We start from the raw sequence: 20,439 nt of genomic DNA, 5'->3' as shown, positions 1-20,439 counted from the left end.
TGAATGAGGTAAAACAAACTTTTATTCATTTACTGCATTTGGATTTTGCACCATACATAATTAGAGGCATCTTACAAACAGAAGAAACAACAGTTAGTTTTGCATCTCTATTCTGCAGCCAGCATCTTGGGAATAAAATAGTGATTGATGGCAGCAAAGATCATATGTACACCAAGGGGGTGGTGCTCTTTGACCAAAATGCCTTTCTTTCTTTGCAGACACACTGGACAGAGGACAAAAGGCAAGGTCTATGTTGAGTTCATATACTGGGTCTATGAAAGGTCATGTTGGAATACCCTTGTTAGTCTTTTAAGGTGCCATGGGACTCTGTTGTTTCTATAAAAGACTAAACTTGCCTACTCTTCTGGAATTTGCAAGGTACTGATAGTATAGATGAAGAGCTATAGTGGAGTAGTAGAGCACATGATTTCTTTGCAGGGTTGAAGCCCTGCCATCTTTTGTTAAAATGGTCAGGTTCCTATGTTCATGCTTTTTCCATGATGGAGACAATGAACACTAGATAGCAGATAGCTGGTTCTTTCTCATGTGATTTTACATTGACAGTGACTTTCCCTTTGTTCAAAGGAGCACAGAGCTGGTTAAGGCACAGGTAGACAACACAGTGCCCTCCAGAAGTTGCGGATTACAATTCCCATCAGTCCTGGTTAGCATGGCCAAGAGTCAAGGTTGATGGAGTTGTAGTTCACAGCATCTGAGGCGGGGCATCAGGTTGGCTACAGTAAACCTATGGTAGCCCATTCAAAGCCATCCTGTCCAAAGTCAGCAACATCAAACTACCAACCCCAGGCAGATAAACTACTGTAATATAGTCAACTGTGTCCTATGGACAGGAGGGTTCCAAATGAACACTTCTAGGTGATGCCATCAGAAACTGCCCCACAGATCCCAGTACTAAATTATTACCTGAGTCACCTGTTGCACTTAACTTGCTGGGCTTGTTATGATCTGCTTCTCTGATTTTCGGAGGCCATTTTTACATTTGATTGCATTTGCACACCAGAAATACAAAAGGCAAGCAACATCTCTTCATGGACTGGGAAAGGGCTGGGATTATTGTCAGAGTCCCTCTGGATTAAAGAGTCTCTCTGGAGCTAGCAAACAGCATTACAATTTGGTGGCATAACACCTGATGTTCTGCAAACTCAAGAGAGCTCAACAGGAAAATGGTAGCCTTAACTATGAAGTACCGCTCTAAGAAACCAGTGGGTTTGGCTACCACCTTAAAACTTTCACAGGTTCTGGTGAAATCCAACAGGAAATAAGACAACAATCCACCAGTTAAGTGTGCTTAAGCCAATTGATTTCGAATGTGGTCAGGTACTGTGTACTTGAGCCAGGGGACTTAGGCATGCCCAATGGTCGCTGGGTGGTGCCCAAAAGGTGGAAGTAAATTCCACTAAAAAGTAAAGGTACTTCCACAAACACATTTAAGATTGAGGTGTTTTAATAGCCACCCTTCAAAGGCAACAACCCACAACTTGTTGACTCCAGACCAGATCCGGTGGGTTATAAATTGCTGCTTTCCTATATACACAATGACTAAATAATTACTGTAATAGCACCAGGTAGCATCCACAAGGACATCAGTGGGAAACACTATCGGAGGCAGTACACCTCTGGATATCGGTTGCTGGGAATCGCAAGTGGCGAAAGCAGTGTTGTGGCTCAGGTCCTGCTTGCAGGCTTCATATAAGCATCTGGTTGGCCACTGTGAGAACAGGACTGCTGGACTAGATGGGCCATGGCCTGACCCAGCAGGTCTCTTCTTAGGTTCTTCACATGCCATATGTTTGTGTATTTAGCTGTTTCCCTATTTTCTTTAAAGGTATTTTAAACAACAGCCACTTTGTCTGAATCTGCACTGATCATAAGATCACACAGGATGCCAAAGAGCGAGAAGGAACAGAGAGGAGCAGGGCTGAGCAGAGGAGATAGCAAGCTTAGTTGTTGGGAAAGGGTGATAACAAAAGAAAAAAGAAAAAAGGTTGAAATGCACATGATTGCCAAGCTTTTTAAAATGCCCTGTAGTGGTAGCAACATAATAACAGCATAGCACCATTCTCAGCATTTCACTGATTATTTCCATAATATTGTTCAGCAGGTAAAACATAAAAACAAGTGTTTCATACAGAATCCCCTCATACAAAATACATGTGCTCTGATTTTTGTTTGGAGTCTTCCAAAATGCTATTGTTTATTGGAGACTATTGCTTGCTGTTCAGGATTAAGGTGAAACTTCTTCAAATGAATTCATTTTTTTAAGAGTGATATTTACACAGGAGGGTGTTTCCCCATAGGTTCTGACAAAAAAAAATGTTTACAACCACAACAGTATTTTAGAAAGTTTCTGGCCAAAAATAAAAATAAAAGTCAATTATACCTTTTGGTGGGATCTGAATTGGTTGAGTAAGTACCTCAGAAAGAGATAACTGAAAATGTTGGCTTAATGTGCAGCAGCAATGAAAAAACATTGCTAAGTATATTTGCAATTTCTTTCCTAATAATTCCTGTCAGTTTCATCATGCATTTATTTAAATCTGTGGCACAGCCACATTTGGAAGACTGCTTACTATTCTGGTTGCCCAATCTCAAAAAGAACAGAATAGCATTAGAAAAGGGATGGGAAAGAACAATCTAAGTGATCAAGGCACTGAACAGCTTCACCTATAAGAAAAGGTTTAGCATTTGACTCTTGCTTAGAAATCAAGCCATTTAAAGGATAGTGAAGGTTTATAAAATAAGTAGTGTTATTTAAAATATGATGAAATACTATGAGATTCAGAACGATCTGTAGGTTCAGAATGGAAAAAGGAAGCCTCTTTTGCCCCAGTGAAGTTAACATATGGAATTCACTGCCACTGGATGTGAGAAGGGCCAGTGAATGGGTCTATTAATAGACAGTGAATGGGTCTATTAAAGGCAATTATCACACTAGCTAAATGGAACCACTATTGTTTATTAATGGCGATTAATCACAATAGCTAAATGGAACCACTAATTTGCCTGGAAACTCAGGTTCCAGTTTTTCAACTCCCTGTTTTTCATGGAGGTGACATCTATAGGGGTCTTGGTAAGATTGGACTTCATCTGCTTTGCATATGATTTCTTGTGCAGTTACTTTGCCCACAGCAGATTTAAAGCCTAGAGCTGAAAAACGAAGAGGTGTACGTACACTGCAGGCATTGGAAGATTCTGAGAAAGAGGAAGAGCTAATTAGAAGATTCTTCCTCCTGGTCGTGTCCTTAAGAAACACTCCATAAGAATCATTTTACCCTATTAGTCCATCCCAAGTGACAAACTCTCCTACCAGATTTGCAGATGTGGCAAATCATAGGTGTATTCATCAAGCCTCATTTGACAAGCTGGGGTAGGTGGGATGGGTGGGGGTCAAGTTTCACAGAAGAATTGCAGAAACAAACCCTTTGGAGCATCGCTAGAACTGTAGCTTTGGCAATGCATCATGGGACATCTGAATTCAGATACTCATAGCACTTTTTATTGCAACAGAAAGGGCATACAGGGGAGCAAGAGGAAAAGCTCATAAAGGATGCAAACCTGAATTGAGAGAATCAGTTTGGTCTGGCTATATAATACATTCCATGTGTCATCCGTCGGCCAGCATCAAATAAGTTAAGAAAGCTCTAATTAAAATATGTCTTTTCTTTTTCTTTTTATATTATATATAAAAGAGGTTATGCATATGTTTTTCATTTGATAAAAATTTCACCTTAATTTAAAAAATAAACCAAGAGCAACCAAAATACTTTTAAAAAAAAAGAATAGCACCGTTTCTCTGCTCCAGCTGAAGCAGCCCACACATGCACACATACAAAATACACACACACACAAACATGCGCAACTGTGCTGCAGGCAGTAGAAATGGCTGCAAGATGAGTCTCAGACCAAATGTACTCTCTGTGTATGTAACTCTAAGACCTTTTGCAGGAGAAGAATAGTTTGGGAGCCTCAGGAGCCGGAACTCTTCTTTTGGTCAGTTCTCCCAGAATCCAAAACCCACTTCAGAGTTTATACACATCTGTTCTGATCCACTGTGTTGCCACCTACCAAAACCGGGGGGGGGGGGGGGGGGGAGAGAGAGAGAGAGAGAACCCAATCAATTTTTGAAAACAGTATTTAAAACTGATCCTGCTTTCAACATGTTGGTTTAGGACAGACTTCCCAAACCTGCGTGGAATCTACACACATATAAAAACCGTTCTAAAAATGCTTTTTTAAAAAGCGTTTTAAAAAAGACCTTGAATTTTCCATAAGGCTCGCCATCGCCATCTAGTGTCACATTGTATATTGCACTTAAAACACACTTAAAATGTTTTATTTGCAGCTGTATAGCTGAGTCGCTGGTGTCCCCCAGATGCTGTCAGACTACAACTCCCATCACCCTTGACTGCTAGCCGTGCTGGCTGAGGCTGATGGGAGCTGTAGTCCAATAGCGTCTAGAGGGCACAGTGTTGAGGAAAGATGCTTTAGGAATTGCTAAAATATGGAGAAGCGGCTCCCAGGCCCCTCTTTGAAACAATCTTACCTGCAGCAGCCTATGACTTGCACTGAAGCTCACAGTCCTCCTTGGAATGGAAGCGGTTGCTATTCCCCCTGCAACCGCTGTAGATGAAGGGCCGGCACTCAGACACTCTTTGGTTATAGTACCACCTTAGCGTGAATTTGCTGCAGTCTCCCTCGTCCAGGGGCAAGGAGCATGGCTCAGCTGGAAGGCAGGGAGAAGAAACAAACCTATACATTAGATTTCCTAGGGCTTAAGCATCCACTCTCAGGTGTTACACTGAGAAGAACCTCAACAGAAAACACTGCAGACCTTCTATTGTGCCTAAGACAGTGCCAGAGTAGGGTGGAAAAGAGCCACACAGGGTTGGTAGTTAACACATCGGCAGGTTATGCTAGGATGTTGTCATTCACATACTTCAGCCTACAGATTTCCTTCTAACTTCCATCACCTCACAAGGAGCTAAGTTTACTCATCCACAGTATAGACATAAGCATCTGGGAGGACCAGGGAAACATGCAGCTGCGGACACATGTCATTATTTTTATCTCCAGAAGTTCGAGCAACACGCCCTCCAAGTGCCATCACAACTAGATTTGAGTTCTTCTTCTAAAAGGAGTCTGAGGACTGGCCCTGCCAGAAAATGCCACCTCTACAAAGAATACCAGGCCATCTCAGGATCCAAGCGGAGCAGAGCCATATTCAGCCTGCCAATATTTCCACCATCTTGGTTGGCCCTGATGGTAATGGTGCAGGTCGTAGTGTTGGGGGCTGGCAGGCCGCATGCACCCCACAGTCTCCATGTTCCTTATCAGATAACCCACTTTTTACAATTTATAACACCGGAAGCGGGTGGAGCGAATGGCTTGTTATTCATTCCAAGAGGATGGAAGGAAAGGAGAAGACAGCTCCTTTGAGAGAAAGGTCACAAGGCAGGTCTGCTGCTTACCTTCCTCAGAGGGAGCTCTCTTTTGCCGTTCATGCTTGGAAGCTGCCCTGGGGCCCAGTACCTCTACAAACAGGGAGCAGAGTACTGGTTTAAGAAGTCATGGCCACAGGAGAAGCTTCTAGTGTCTGTATCGGGCTTCTCCCCATCCTCCCTGCCACCCCAGGATGGGAAGAAGGAATGGGATGGCGAGGGCATGAAAGGTGTTTCAGGAGACCCAGAATTTATTTCTGGCCAAAAACAAAACCCAGAACCAAAGGAGATCACAGTGTATCACCATCTTATCTACACACACAATAAAACAAAAAAGGAAAGCGAACTGTAGCTGTTATATCATCCAAGTCTCACTATTCCCATGCTCCTGCAGATTAAAGATCAAAAGCGAAAAAACTGGACCTTGTGTACTATGGATACAGTTCACACAGTGCAAAAATTTAAAAATCCTTGAGACTCGCAAGGAAAAGAAGTATGGGAGTAACAGAATAGGCCTAACTACTGGCTTCCTAAGGAGTCTTTTTTATTAACCTACTTCACTCCTTCTGTTAGAAAACTCTGGTCAGTGATATGCCAGCCCAAGAGGCAACTTTAAGGTCTACCAACCTTGCAGGGGCTAGGGAATATCAAAATTAATAATGTGTTTGCTGGATACTGAAGCTTCTTTCTATTCTCAACCAGGGCGTGGAATCTGCCTTGCTTACTTGTGATCTCTACTTTGTTGCTTACCACAGGTGGGAGGCAGGTCTGCCAAAGCTCTCCATCTTTCAAAGCCCATTCGTCCTATGGCCAAGGAAAGTGACTTCTCCACCCAGCTGCTTTTTAATTACAATATTACTTGCCAAGGCTGCCTACTAGTGGTCATGGAGGAGTATACAGCACCAGTAACTGCAGTGGTTTTCTATTCAATGTAATATATGCTATGGGGCAGGGGATACCCAAAGCCAGTAATTCATTTCACACAGATTCCCACAGATTCCCAATCACTTTCATTGGGCTTCGGTAGGAGCCAAGTGCTCCAGCGTGCTGCTACCCCCACCCAAGGGGCAACTGCAGGAGAGCATGTCCCAATTCCATCAAACGTGTTCTGCAGACCAATGGAGCTCACCATCCCTCAGCATAGGGCTCTCTGTCCCATCTGCTCCCTCTTCATAGTCCTCCTCTGTGTAGATGTACTCATACTCAGGGTCATCTACGTTCACTACGTGTCGTGTCTGGCTCCCTACAAAACAGGAACGGCTGCTTCAGAAGGAATCCAAGAATGATGAGGAATGGATGGCAAGGAAGGAAGAACAAATGGGTAGGTCTCATCCTGAGCACACTTAAAGTAAGAAGAGCCTGCTGGATCAGGCCAATGGTCCATCGAGTCTGGCATCCTGTTTTTACAGTGGCCAACCAGATGATTGTGGGAAACCAGCAAGCTGGATTCGAGCACAAGAACACTCTTTCCTCCTGTGGTTTCCAGAAACTGGTATTCAGAAGCATTGCTGCCTCCAGCTGTGGAAGCAGAGCTCTTGCTCCAGACAAACCAGGAATTGTATCCAAAGTCTGTCTTGGCTTGCCACCCATGGTTGGTCTGTGGGAGACAAACCAAAAGCTCGGGTTTGGATGTAATGCTAAGCCAACCCATGACTTAGCCCCGGTAGCATGGTAACCTGCACATTTGCTTGTTCACAGCAAACCATAGTTTGGCTTAGTTTTATGCATGAAATGAAGAATTGTTACATAGCTGCTTGTTGATCTATGCCATATCGGTTAATTGCCCAAAGGCAAGCCCCACAGTATAAGGGCATAGCAACTTTATGTATTTTGGGTGATCAAATGGCAGCTTTCCAGCAAAGGGAACCTTTGGGCTACTTCCGTATCTGGCATATTCTGTAGCCATCGGTCCTTTCACGGTCTGTCACCATGAGAAGGATCTGCCAGTACTTCTGTCCTTATTACCACCCTAAATGCAATATTATCAACTCCATCTATGTTTATCTGTTGTAGCAAAGCCAACAAAAAGGACTGCTAGTCTTTAACAAGTTTATTACGGCACAAGCTTTTTGCTGGCTAGACTGCAATTTGTCAGATAAAGAAAGCTTAATCCTCCTCAGTTGACAAATGGATAAGCTAAGGAGACCATACATTTGACAATGAGGGCTCTGGTCTGCAATGCTATATACTGCCATGAGTGTGTTAAGTCTTCAACATCCCCATAGGATGCTTTGCTGTTTTCACTTTATTACGTTCGTTATGCAGAAATGGCCCTGCCCTCAAAAGATCCAAGCCTATCACTGAATCCTGCCTTTGAAACAGCTTGGCTTTATAACGGAAGCGAAAAGACAAGGAAAGGGGAGGCTGGTGGCAGAACCCCTGCGCATGCTAGCAGAGGTGATGCTGTGCACATGAAACAGCAAGAGACAAGACTCACCTTCCTCTTCCTCAGCGTGGGACAACTTAAGCACAGGGACTATTTGAGCATTGACAGACGGGAACGGTTGGGTGGATGGATAGTTGGGGAGGAGACCTGGGAGGGGCAAGGTCACAACACAAACATAAACACGCACGTAAGAGTGACTGACAAGCTGTACTACCTCCCACTCCAGACATGAAACACAGGCCCCCCCCCCACCCCACAGCCAGAGTTCAAGAGCCGCACCCGGTGTTGCCCTCTTCCACAAAAGTCGGCCATTAAACACATCAGACAGGGGAAATCCTGACATAAGGTTTGCACGATGGGCTGACTGTTACAGAGAGAACGTTTTGTCCCCAGCAGCCCAATCCAGTGGCATTTCCAATTCAGCCAGGCATTTCCTCCTGTAGTGGTAGAGGACCCTTCTGCAAAGCAGACCAGAGTCTGCACGGCTGAATTGTGTCCCGGTTTTGCATGCTGGAAGCGGGACCGTGCCCTTGAGCCCTGGCACATTTGGGTGGATCAACGTTTCAGCACTACACAACAACACATGGAAAGCTTCTACTAGCGAAACAGCGGAAAGTATACGCCAGGGAGATGAATAAGAACAGCACCGGCTGCTCCCAGGTATGCAGCATTTATCTGTGAGCTATTAGGAGGTGGTGAAGGCAGGTGGGAGCCCTGAGAAGTCCCTCGAGTCCTCCCAGCACCTCTGGAAATCCAATTCTGATCACAAGCTCCTGAGCACAGGTGACTGAGGGGTGTTGCCCTGCTTCAGAGCCTCCCACCCCTGATGCTGGCACTTCTGGGGATGCTTTTTATATGCATGCTATTGAGACTCCCTGTGATATTGAGATCCTCATGGTCTCCCACTGCCCCTCCAAAATTCTTCCTCTGCTTGTATTCCTCTGCTGCCTCTCCACGCACACACCATTCTCCCTTGAGAACAAAGAGGAAGATAATTTTTGCTGGGTTTTCCCAAAGCTTTGCTGCTCATTTCACTATGTTCCCATTCAAGCATCAAACTCAGCACTATAACACTATAACCCATTTTCGGATGCTGCCATTGAACAGCTTGCTAAAATGGAGGCCATTGGAAAGTTCTGCCCTGTATTGTTCCCCCCAAAATGAATATGATAGTGCTATGAAACACTCACATTACAGGTCACTAATACTTTGATATTTATAAAATATAGCTGGAAAAGAATTCTAGCACTAATTAATAAATTGATTAAGAACACAAATGGGGTGATAAAAACAGTGCCCATTACAAAGGATGTAGTGAGCTGATGAAGCCTGCTGCATACCTGGAAGCACAAACCATATTTCTGTATCCATGAGGTACAGGATGCTGCTCTTTACCACTGACTGGCCGGAGCAGCTGGCATGCTGGGGTGGTGCTGAGGAGCTGCCCTCCCGACAGCAGCACTGCTGCTGCTTCCCTGGAAGGTGCTGAGGCAGGGCTAGGCAGCAGCGAGGTCAGCGCAGAGCCAATCAGATGCTGCCGCTGGTGCACCAACACACCCAAACTTGCTGCCGTTCTGCCCCACCCCATTCTGGTACAAGGCAGCAATGCAGTTGTGGAGAGGGCAGGTCCTTGGCACCGTCTCACCATGCCAGCTGCTCCTGCTGGCTGGGATTTTGATTACGCCAAAGAGGAAGCTGATCCATCAGAAACAAATATACTCACGTCGATCAGGAGGGGAGAACTGGCCTCCACAAGCTGAAATGAGAAATAGGCGATTAATTCATCCAGGCACCCAGTTTTGGGTCTCAGCTGTCAGGCACTGAAGGCCAAACTACATGCTATGTGGAAGATTTGAAACCAACCGAAACATAGCCATGGGGTGAGGGGCTGTCAATTTCTTTGGCACAGCAGCAAGTGCCAGGAAGCAGAATTTAACCTGCCTTTTCCCCTGTGCAACTTATTCCCCCGCAAAAAAAACCCTGGAGGTGGATTTTGATTGAGACAACAGCACTTGAGGGAAGAGTTGAACACCTCACAACCCTCATGCCTGCTGCATCTCCCACCTACCCACAACTGCAGTTCAATTAAAAAAAGAAGGCACCAGCCGATAATCCAGTCCCAGATCTTTTGCACGACAAGGGTAGTTTGGCTCAGACAGAACACTCCTGAAGGGACAGCCTGAGAAATACGTGGGTACCTATCACCATGGAACAAGTATGTTTCAGGCCCAGTTAGGGTACCTGTGAAACTAGGAGGAGAAGGGCACTCAGAAAGACAGAATAAGGCGGAAGAGTCAAGGGAGAAAACAGCAGGATGGAGGTGCAGGTGGTCAAAGGCTAGTGGCGGGTGGAGCCTTACCACAGTGCTGACTCATCTCCTGCCTGACAAACAGACGGATCTCTTCTTCCTGCAGAGGAGACAGTGCATAGCATGATGAGTTCTATTACCTCTGCATGAGTCTCCAATGGCCGATGTAGAAATGTGAGATATACACAGGGAATGGTAAGAGCGCAAACTTTTGTCACCTAAAGACATTCCAGTGCAAGAGCAGAGTCAAAATGGATGAAGCAGGAGGGAGCAAGTTTAAAGTAAGGTTACCAGATTTTTTTTCAATGAATCTGGGGACACTTTTCAACTTCAGTAGGAATGATAGGATTTTGTCAGGGGACTGATTTGTAAATCCAGGGACTGTCCCTGGGAAATGGGGACGTCTGGTAACCTTAGTTTAAAGGAAATCAGGACCAAGAGTTTGACTGAACTTGACTTCCTGCTAAAGGACGAAACCTGGCTGCATTGACCGCCATTGGCCGCTATAGGGCTAGCAATATTGAAATGGCCGTCCTATCCTAGAGTTTTTATTCAGAATGTCATGCCAGAGAACTTAGGTCTCTCTCCTCACCGTCATTCCAGGATCTCCCTTCTCTCCTCGGAGGCCATCAAGCCCTGGACTTCCCTGTCAACAAAAAACAAAGGAATCCAGCAAGTTAATGAGAGAAGACAATACATTATAATGCTAAGAAACTTACCCAGTTTCTGGAAAATCTGCAATATAAGCTAGAGAAGGCGCTCAGTGTCAGAAGCGGGAAGCTTCTGAATATGAATTGCTGGGAATGAAGAGCAGGAAGTGACTGCTACAGTGCTCATGTCCTGCTGCGAGCTGGTTGGCCATTGTGAGAAAATAACGTAAGCCTTTGGCCCTTACCTAGCCCAGGTGAGCTGCACCTTATTCAGAACCTATGGCCCTAATTAGCCATTTTCTGCTACCTGCTCTACACCTGCTAACAGCAGGACTGCTTTCAAAAGCAAACAGCTCTGCAAGCACCGCCAATCAGCTGATTGCCAACCCCGCAAGTGCTGTGCCTTTTACCTGCAAAGTCTGATTTCAAACGGTGCAGGGAAAGGAAAACATGTAACCGGACACCATTGTGATGTCAGGTGACCAACAGGGGTGCCCCTCCCCACCAATCTGGCATATAAGGGTGTGGGAGGTGAGGATCCAGTCTGCCAGCTAGTTCCAGATCTGTACTGCTGAAAATATAGCCTAGAGAGCAAGGGTATCCAAGGATCCTATGGCTGAAAGAAAATGCATCCGGCTGATAGCCAGAGATTCCCTCGCTCCCTTCCCTTACCTCCCCGCTGTGCCTAATATTTTTTTCTTTCCTGTATCCTCCTTGCAGCTACAGCTAATGTACCCACCACAAACTCCTTCCACCTATGGTTCTCAACTCTTCTACAGAACTTGCTCCTTTGCCTGACCCTGTCCAGTCCTGGCCTGCTCAGTCTGGGGCTCCTTCCCCAGCCTTCCTCATGATCCCTGGGAAACTTCTACACTGGGGCTCCATCAGTTGGGCATTGTTGCTGCTGTTGTCTGGTTCCCTTTTATTGGCTTGGAGATCCTAGTGTGACCAAAGTAACTACTGATCCTGAAATAGTTTTTTATGTGTTCTTTTATCTATTAAAGCACTTACAAGTTGCCGCTCCAAATTAAAACCGAGTTTTCATGAAGACATGTAGCAAATATATATAAAGGTGCAGCATTGTGAGAGGCTGAAATGAGCTTCCTGTCAAATTGAGTTTTCCCACTTTGCCAGAAGACTTGAGGTATGATGAGGTTTCTGTTCTAGGGTTGTGGTTAAACACAGACAGAGAGATTTTGGTGGCAGATTTCAAAGCCCAGCCAGATGAAATCTCCAGTGTGTATTTTGTGCAGAAAGGACTTACCAGTTCCATAATCCTACAGGCCCCTGGGCAACCTAGCTCAATAGCTCAAACTCTCTGCAGAGTGGCCTGTGCACATTGCATAAATCTGAATAAGACCAAACCAGAACTGATGGAATTCCTTCACCCTTACTTTATTTCAAAGTAAATGAAGCAACCTGCCAGAATGAAGCAACCTGCCAAATGAAACAACCTCCAAAGGGACTTACAGACATATTTACAAACCTGCTCCCCTCTTTCTCCTGACAGACCCGGGACTCCACGGGCTCCTACAACGGACTCTCCTGGTGGCCCTCTCTCACCCTAAAATGGGGAAATCAAACACACCAAGACAATTGCTTTATTTCGCTTTATTTTTTAGCACTTCTTGCATTGCCTCTCCAGCCGTCAGAAGTTATGTGGCCCTTTAAAAAGAAGAAGAGACAGCAGGTTTGGGGGGACACGGGACCTCCAGATCATCACTATTTTGTGGGAGGGATTCAAGCACAAAACTGGAGATTTAGATTTGCACAAATGAAGCAGATCAAAGCCCTAGTGCAACAAATCAACCTTTTTTTTTTTTTTTTTAAAGCACAGACATTTGGCTTTCAGGAAAGTGGTGTGGAAATTATGGGCCCTTACCTTCTGCCCTTGAATCCCTTCTGGGCCTTTTGGGCCAATGCTGCCAGGGGGACCAGGGGGGCCTGGGGGTCCATCACTGCCCCTGGGTCCTGGAGAGCCAATAATGCCTGGAGCACCCTATGAAATAAGGAACAGAGGATAAGAATAGGAACATGGCATCCCTAACCTGCAAACAAAACTGACTGCCCCTTGCTTCTGCATAAGGCCAATATTACACAATGCCAGCATGCACTAAAATAGTTCAAATGGTAAGAAGATTTTCTCCCTGCCTTCAAAAACAAAACACGCTTCACCGATAGGAGGATTCCAGTGTTATCACAGCTGTTTACAGCCCTTAACAACAGTGTTCTTGCTATCAGATGGGAAGCATTTATCAGGTGCCTACTACACGTTGTAGTGTACTAGCCCACTGTTCATTTTCATTTGATGCCTGTACCATTCCTTCTGAGTTATGGAGCAATTCTTTTTGCCTTCGTCATGCGCTTGAATGAAATACGTCTACCATAGTTATATGTAGACAATGCGATTCCTGTTTCACACGCCACACTTTTTACTCAAAGGACCTTGCAATTTTTGACGGAAGCAGCTTTGCTTAGCAATTAACGAGGCTTCACAAGCATCATCCTCAAAGTTGCCCAGCAGACGCACAGAAGATGAAGCGCATGTCCAAAGGCATCACACTGTGTGCCAGAGCACAGAAAAGGGACATGCAGGGATGCTCTCAAATTCTTCAGCAGTCTGAGACTACCTTTGATCCTGATGAAACCAGAAACCTCACCACTTTCCAGAGAAATAACAACATACCCTGTCCCCCTTTTCTCCTTGGTCTCCTTTGGACCCCTGTTGGCCATCAAATCCTCTGTCGCCCTAATAACAAAAAGCAACATATTGATCAAGTATATAACTTAAGTGGACTTTTTAGATGTGTCTGTAAGAGTAAGCATTTCATAAAGACCACCTGCCCACACAAAAGAAAAACCAGACTCAAGAACACCTAATAATAATAATAATAATAATAATAATAATAATAATTTATTTTTTATACCCCGCCCATCTGGCTGGGCTTCCCCAGCCACTCTGGGCGGCTTTCAACAAAATATTAAAATACAGTAATGCATCAAACATTAAAAGCTTCCCTAAACAGGGCTGCCTTCAGATATCTTCTAAAAGTCTGGTAGTTCTCTCTGACATCTGGTGGGAGGGCGTTCCACAGGGTGGGTGCCACTACCGACAAGGCCCTCTGCCTGGTTCCCATCCTTGGTACTTCCATCTTGCTGGGATGCAGCTTAATATTACTGGCCATCCTCCAGCCCAATTAACTGAGTCCACATAAATGTTCTCTAGTCCATACCTTGGGTCCAATGAGGCCTTCTTTCCCGGGGATTCCTGGGGTTCCAGGCAGGCCCACCTCACCCTAGGAAAAGAAAGCAGAAGGTAGGCTGACCTCTCTAAACACATGTCTTGCCACACACTGCTTCATTGGCATGCGCTGGGAACACTTACAGGGTCACCCTTCCTTCCAGCAAGTCCCATTCGGCCTGGCAGGCCTGGCTCTCCCTAGAAGAGATGGAGGGTCCAATAGTGAGAAAGGACACAAGAGAGGGAAATGCTGGGTGCTAGCATGGCAGTGAGCTCACACACTCTTCATAGGATGAGCGGTTGGTCTCTTGGACAGAGGTGGGCAACCTTTTGGCCCTCAAGGGCAACAAGAAGTGGTGGGCAGGAACAGTGGTGGGCAGGGACATAAGCACAATCACACACACACACACACACCCTCTCCTGCTGCTGCACTGTCACACATCTCTCTCACACAGCCACAAGTTACACATGTACGCAGAATGATCTCAGCTGCATCAGGATTGCTGGAGAAAGGGGAGGCTAAAGACTTGAATACCTAGTGATCCTGATGCAGCAGTGGTTGCTATCCCTGTGCTGCAACCTCCCCCCCCCCCATTGCTCAGCTGATTGGAGTTTCTGTGCAGTTACACATACAGATTCTGTGTCTGCCCAAAGCAATGTTTTGAAAACTTCTAGTGCTTTAGAGAGGGGGGTGGAATCCCCTTGCACTAGCGCTAATCCTTACACTGGCATTTTTATTTATTTAAGTACCACCCAATGTGTCATAATGCAAAAAGGGGGGGGGAGGAACCAAGAGAAACTTTGGCACTTACTTTCTCCCCCTTATCTCCATCCTGGCCACAGGCTCCTTTCATCCCTCGGTCCCCCTACAACAGGTAGAAGAGAAATAGAACACCACAAATGAGCCTTAAGCTATTTTTATAGTACTGTTCAGCGTACACAGTTCATTATTAGGATTTTAGAATACATCTCCTGACCCCTGCCCAGACAAAGCAACAGCAAGCCCATTGGTGACAATAGCATGATAACCATCTGGTGAAATGGACCAGGCTGAATAATACAGAATTTCCCAAGAAGCTGCATGATTGAGGAATGATTTGAACATGGATCTCCCACATCCAATCCAAGGTTTTTACCCACTGTGCCAGCCCAGCAGGGGATGTATTCTGCCAGTGTAATCCAAGGATCTTCACACCCTTCGCTGATGAGCTACAGAGGCACCTTTTACATGCAATCATGGATTACAAGATGAAGAAACCTTTTCTTGATAATGCAAGCAGTCTCGGGCTATAAGAAGCAACAACACACCCCACAACAACCACAAAATCTGAACCTCCCCTTTGATAGTTCCCAAGTATATTAAAATAGCTTTGCCGGAGAGGTTCAGCTCCAGTCTGTTTCGTGACAGGGCTCACATAGTACTTCCTTGTCTGGAAACTATCTCTTGGGATCACAGGGAGAAACACAAAAGAAAGCAAATCACGCCATGCCACACCTTTGGACCTCGCATCCCAAAAGGACCCATGTCTCCTTTCTCCCCTCTGGTGCCTGGGATGCCATCCTTCCCGGGTTGGCCCTGGAGGGATAAAGAGGAAGGCAAGTCACTGTGAGTCTCAGGATGCGATCTGCGTTAAGACAGAGCAGAAAGAGAAGCAAAGGACAAGTCCTCACCGGCTCTCCTGGTTCTCCCGATGCGCCAACTTCTCCCTGTGCAAATACACAATATGGAAATGCTTAATACAAAGGTGAGAAGTCAAGTGGGCAGGTATGCTAAAGAAGAAACCCGCACACAGATCTGCATGCAACAAAGATCAAAGGCTGGGAGATGGCCATTTCAGCTTCAAAATCTAAATTAAAACTTTTGCTGGCCTCAATGAGAGTCTCTAAAAACAATGAAGACTACAAAAGGGCATCATTCTGCTGACATCTTTGAACTTTCTAACATGCACAAGCCACTCCAGAATGACAGCCTTCTTGCTAGCAGAAGTTTCAAAGCACCTGCAATGATACTTGAAAAGAAGACGAGATCACATCGATATCCTAGCTGCTGTCAACCAGCCATATTACCAATACTTTAGATTGCAACCTTTGAGTACGGCCATCCGATATTTTTAGACATGAAACCTGCGGTGTCATTTCTGCAGTAGTCTTTAAGAAAGCAGGTGTCTCCTAAACCCACCCTAAATGAAAAAGCGTTCTTCGCGCCCGACATCCCCACCAGTCAAACGGTGTCATTCCTGAAGTCATATAGGACAACAGTAATCAGTGAACCATGAGATAACTTCTTACCTTCTGCCCACCAGGACCACGTGCTCCTGGGAATCCTGCTGACCCCTTCTCTCCCTGCTCACCTCTCGCTCCCTATAGGTTATAAAAGTGAACATTAATGAAAAATATGGGCAACAGAGAAAAGAAGTTGGTTGTCCCATCCTGGTGCTGAAGGGACAAAAATCACTTTCCAAAATTACTATAGGCCAAAGCCAGAGTTTAGGAGTCATGTGTTCAACTTCTTCCTAACAAGATCAGACAAGCTTCCTCCCTGTTGGAACTTGGTGAAGACATTTTTATTTCAGCGAGCACTTTAAGCTTTCTGAAGTTATGGTTAATTTTAAGTGATTGTACCATTATTATATCTTTTGGTAACCTTATTGTACACCAGTGAGAATTCAGAATTTGAACCTACTTCTTTTAGCCTGCCTTGCCAACGTCCTAGTAGTGTTTTGCAGCACCCCCCCCCAAAAAAACCCCTACCACTTGTTCTGAGTTGGCAACTTTATGATCTGTGTAAAATATGGCCCCATATCTGCTCATTGCCTTCAGACACAGGTATACAACCCCAACCCAATGTAAGTCATGTATGCAGGTACCCAGGGATTTGCTCTGGTACCTTCTCTCCAGAGATGCCTTGGTCTCCTTTGTCACCTTTGTCACCTTCCATCCCTTTTAGGCCACGGTCTCCCTAGAAAAGGATGGGAAAGAGGGATTATCAGTAAATAACCAGCAGTGCAGTCGGAAGAGTACAAATGGTATATATGATATGATATTGGGTGAAACATCAACAGGTACAAGGAAAGAAAACTAGTTGAAAGGACTAGGGATGCAGACTTCAGTGCCATATGCCCCCACCCACCCACCACATGGTAGAGGGTTTTTTTTTTTATATAAAGCCAAGACACTTACTGGCTCCCCTTTGTTCCCCCGAGCACCTGGTGGGCCCTCCACAACGGCAGTGTCACCCTGCAATTGAGAGAAAGCAATTGCCAATCAGATCATATGCCTGCATCCCCCATTCCTGTTGGTCATGTGAGCAAAAATCACTTTCTCCTGGGCAAATTCAAATTTTCAGTCCAGACAGAATCAACGGAAGCTTTTCGTAACAGCATGGCAAAATCCAAGGAGAGAGCACCAGCTCACCTCACAGCTACAGAATGATTAGAGCAATTGCAAGGTCAGGAAAAAAAAGTTTAGGGGTAACGCCACATACCGCTAACTATACCAATATCGGAAGCTGCCTTATTGTGTGTCAGAACATGGCTGTATCCAGTTCAGTATGGTCTATAATGACAGGCAGTGGGTCTCTTTTAGGCAGGAGTTTCTTTCTCAGCCCTACCTGGTGATGCTGGGGCTTGCACCTGTTACCTTTTGCATGCAAAGAATGTGCTCTACCTCTCAGCTACAGCCTTCCCATACAGACACCACCTGACTCTCTGTAAGCAGAGCTACTGCAGGTATGCGGATGGAAGCTTGGCAGTGAATGCCCTGATATCGTCTTTCCCAAGGCCAGACTAATGTGCACCAGGCAGAAACATGGTGTTTACAGAAGTAGCTCTGCCAACAGGGATGTGTTTTTTCTCCTTCCTTGCTTTGAAGGGTTTGGGCTTGGAATCCCACAAGGTTGCGTTCAGTCATCACAATCCTGCCACAGATGGAGCTCTCACCTTGTCTCCCTTCAGCCCCATGAGCCCAACATCTCCCTAGGAGAGAAGAAAGTAAAGGTGAAAATAAGTCGGTTGAATTCATCATTCTCAAGATTCCAGTCTCACTCAGGTTATTTTCTGCTCCTCCGACTAGGCCAACTGCAAACGTATTTGGGGAATTGCCAATATAATTTCAAATATTTATAATATTGAAGGCAGCGAGACTTTGTGCTGGCCATCAGGCAATGGCTTTTCCACCTGCCTGGCCCCACCTTCCAGCCCTAGGAACCTTCTGAACCATGTTGCCACCACGGACATTATGTGCAGGTGTCTTTTGATGAACTGACTGGAAGATTATGAGTCCTGGGGGTGGAGAGTGCTTCGTTTGTTTTTGGTTGCTAGTTTGTTCATGTTGTTAATATTGTTTTGTGGATTATGAGTGCTGTAGCGCTTTGTGAATTTTATAGTACGACTTATGTTGTGGGTGTGTTGTTTAGCTTATTGTTTTAGTCATTTTGTAAAATAAAAATTTACAGAATAAGCTAAAAAAAGCCAGCCGTTTTCATTGCCTCAAGTCACTTAGAGGTTGACTTTCAGTCTTTGCAATATAAGTTTCCCTGTGCTCATAAGCCCAAGAATGATTACATCAGTGGGTAACACTAGGAGGCAAATAATCTGATTTCGCCTTCCTTCAGTGGTCCCGATCCAGAGTTTTATTCCTACAAATATTGCTATTTCAATGGTCAGCAGGAAGGAAGTGATGGCACGAAGGCAGCCTTTACCTCATTCATTTCCCTCTTACAATTCCCCACCCCAGCCCACAAGAAAGGCTTTACTTACTTTGTCACCTCTCTCCCCTCTGTTTCCTGGAGGCCCCTAAAGACAAAACAGAAGGGAGGTCATTTCAGAATGACAACCAACGCATATGCTCAGGTTTGAGGAAGCAGAGAAAGAATGAAGGGGAGTCAAGATATTTACTGCAGGCCCGCGATCTCCTTCCATCCCTGGGCGACCATCTTCACCCTGAGAAAAAAAGAAGAGAAGGGCATTGAAGCAGATGAAAGGAAAGAGCACAGGATGGGGAAGAGGTTGCGGTTGTAGCTGTAGACTGAACCTAACGCGAGAACCTATCACAACACTCAGCAAGCAGATGAATCCTGAAGATGCCACACCAAAGTTAAGCTAAGGCAGGGGCAGCCAGCATGACATCCTCCAGAGGTTGTTGGAAACCAACTCCCATCAGACCCAGCCAACATGGCCAGTGTTCAGGGATGATGGGACTTGTAGTCAAGCAACATATGGAGGTTGCCAAACTGGCAACCCCTGAGTTAAGGAGATCTTCAGAAAATATCGAAGTATTGGTTGTGCTTGGGTTTCTAAAGGTTTATTCTACAGAAAGACAAAATGGTGCCAGTCGTTTTTGTTATCTGATGGCCATGAATACCTGTTCCTCCTCCTCATGGAAACCAGAAACTAAAAAGATGCTACAGACTTTTCCTTCAAACAGTGCAAAATCCCACATAGCCAACTGCTCTGTCTCTGTTTGCTGCTTGTCTGATACAGATAGACTGCCACACCTATATATTGTGGTGAACTGATTCTACCCCACAAGTTTTGGTCTAAGTCTGAGAAGCAGAATCAAGATACATACCCGGGGTCCTGGATCTCCTCGCTCTCCTCTAGCACCTGGCTGCCCAATACCTATGGCCCCCTAAAATAAATAAATAAATAAATAAATAAATAATGAGGAAAATGAAAATCCATCCATCATCCTGTTGCTATGTGCAACCTTTTCTCAATAAATTTAAGGAGCCAGCAACTCAGCAAAGCTTTGCATCTATTTAAAGATCCTCAAACATTGTCAGAATATTTCCAAGGAAAAAATAAGCTTGATATAACTTAAGTAATAAGGTATTAAAGCTATTTTTTAAAAAAACCATTCTCTGAATAATGCAAAAAACTAAGTCTCATAAGTGCAGCAGTTCTTTGGTTCTTCTTTTTTTGGTTTATATAGTGTGATATTGGGCAGAAACAAACTCCCTGCAAGATCTTAAACTGAGACTATCTGATCTGAGACTATAGGGGCTAAAACCTGCCTTTCTTACACTAGAAACTTATATATATATTTTTTGATTTCTTAACCAGTTGCCAGATGCTACCAAATTCTACGCACCAAGATTCATAAGGACCAGCAGCCCTGAGCAACAGCACACTGTACAAATTAAGCAGGTGGGGCCATGTGTGGATCACCATCTTTTTTTCAGAGCTTCTGGAGGCTAGTGGGCAAAATCAGGGCTTACCTTGTCACCTTTCACTCCTGGAATGCCTTGTGTACCCTATAATAAAAAAAGTGATGGGGAAAGGGGGGGGGGGAACCAGGTTAATATTGCAGCATCCACACAGGAATACACACAAGTAACACTGTGGCACATGAGACAGGATCCAGCTAGAATGCATCTATCTATCTATCTATCTATC

General features: G+C 45.1%; 1 protein-coding gene across 1 annotated transcript in view; it reads right to left on the bottom strand.

Moving 5' to 3' along the window:
* The window catches only part of COL7A1 (collagen type VII alpha 1 chain), a 119,511-nt gene continuing 99,072 nt past the window's right edge, over positions 1 to 20,439 (bottom strand). Inside the window, exons 97-120 of the mRNA XM_077924950.1 lie at positions 20,262 to 20,297; positions 19,613 to 19,672; positions 18,940 to 18,984; positions 18,802 to 18,837; positions 17,983 to 18,018; positions 17,225 to 17,281; positions 16,932 to 17,003; positions 16,334 to 16,405; positions 15,716 to 15,751; positions 15,540 to 15,620; positions 14,857 to 14,910; positions 14,189 to 14,242; positions 14,037 to 14,099; positions 13,490 to 13,552; positions 12,686 to 12,802; positions 12,290 to 12,367; positions 10,746 to 10,799; positions 10,205 to 10,253; positions 9,569 to 9,601; positions 7,897 to 7,992; positions 6,589 to 6,702; positions 5,490 to 5,552; positions 4,565 to 4,744; positions 1 to 4,082 (exon numbers count right to left, since the gene is read on the bottom strand). Coding sequence (XP_077781076.1) covers positions 4,575 to 4,744; positions 5,490 to 5,552; positions 6,589 to 6,702; positions 7,897 to 7,992; positions 9,569 to 9,601; positions 10,205 to 10,253; positions 10,746 to 10,799; positions 12,290 to 12,367; positions 12,686 to 12,802; positions 13,490 to 13,552; positions 14,037 to 14,099; positions 14,189 to 14,242; positions 14,857 to 14,910; positions 15,540 to 15,620; positions 15,716 to 15,751; positions 16,334 to 16,405; positions 16,932 to 17,003; positions 17,225 to 17,281; positions 17,983 to 18,018; positions 18,802 to 18,837; positions 18,940 to 18,984; positions 19,613 to 19,672; positions 20,262 to 20,297 — 1,539 coding nt within the window. The 3' untranslated portion in view covers positions 1 to 4,082; positions 4,565 to 4,574. The remainder of the gene's footprint in view (positions 4,083 to 4,564; positions 4,745 to 5,489; positions 5,553 to 6,588; positions 6,703 to 7,896; positions 7,993 to 9,568; positions 9,602 to 10,204; positions 10,254 to 10,745; positions 10,800 to 12,289; positions 12,368 to 12,685; positions 12,803 to 13,489; positions 13,553 to 14,036; positions 14,100 to 14,188; positions 14,243 to 14,856; positions 14,911 to 15,539; positions 15,621 to 15,715; positions 15,752 to 16,333; positions 16,406 to 16,931; positions 17,004 to 17,224; positions 17,282 to 17,982; positions 18,019 to 18,801; positions 18,838 to 18,939; positions 18,985 to 19,612; positions 19,673 to 20,261; positions 20,298 to 20,439) is intronic.

This window comes from Podarcis muralis, chromosome 2 (genome assembly GCF_964188315.1).
Source record: "Podarcis muralis chromosome 2, rPodMur119.hap1.1, whole genome shotgun sequence".
In the NCBI taxonomy this organism is placed as follows: Eukaryota; Metazoa; Chordata; class Lepidosauria; order Squamata; family Lacertidae; genus Podarcis; species Podarcis muralis.
Note: the sequence above shows the minus strand (reverse complement) of the source record. Positions and strands in the feature narration are given on the sequence as shown.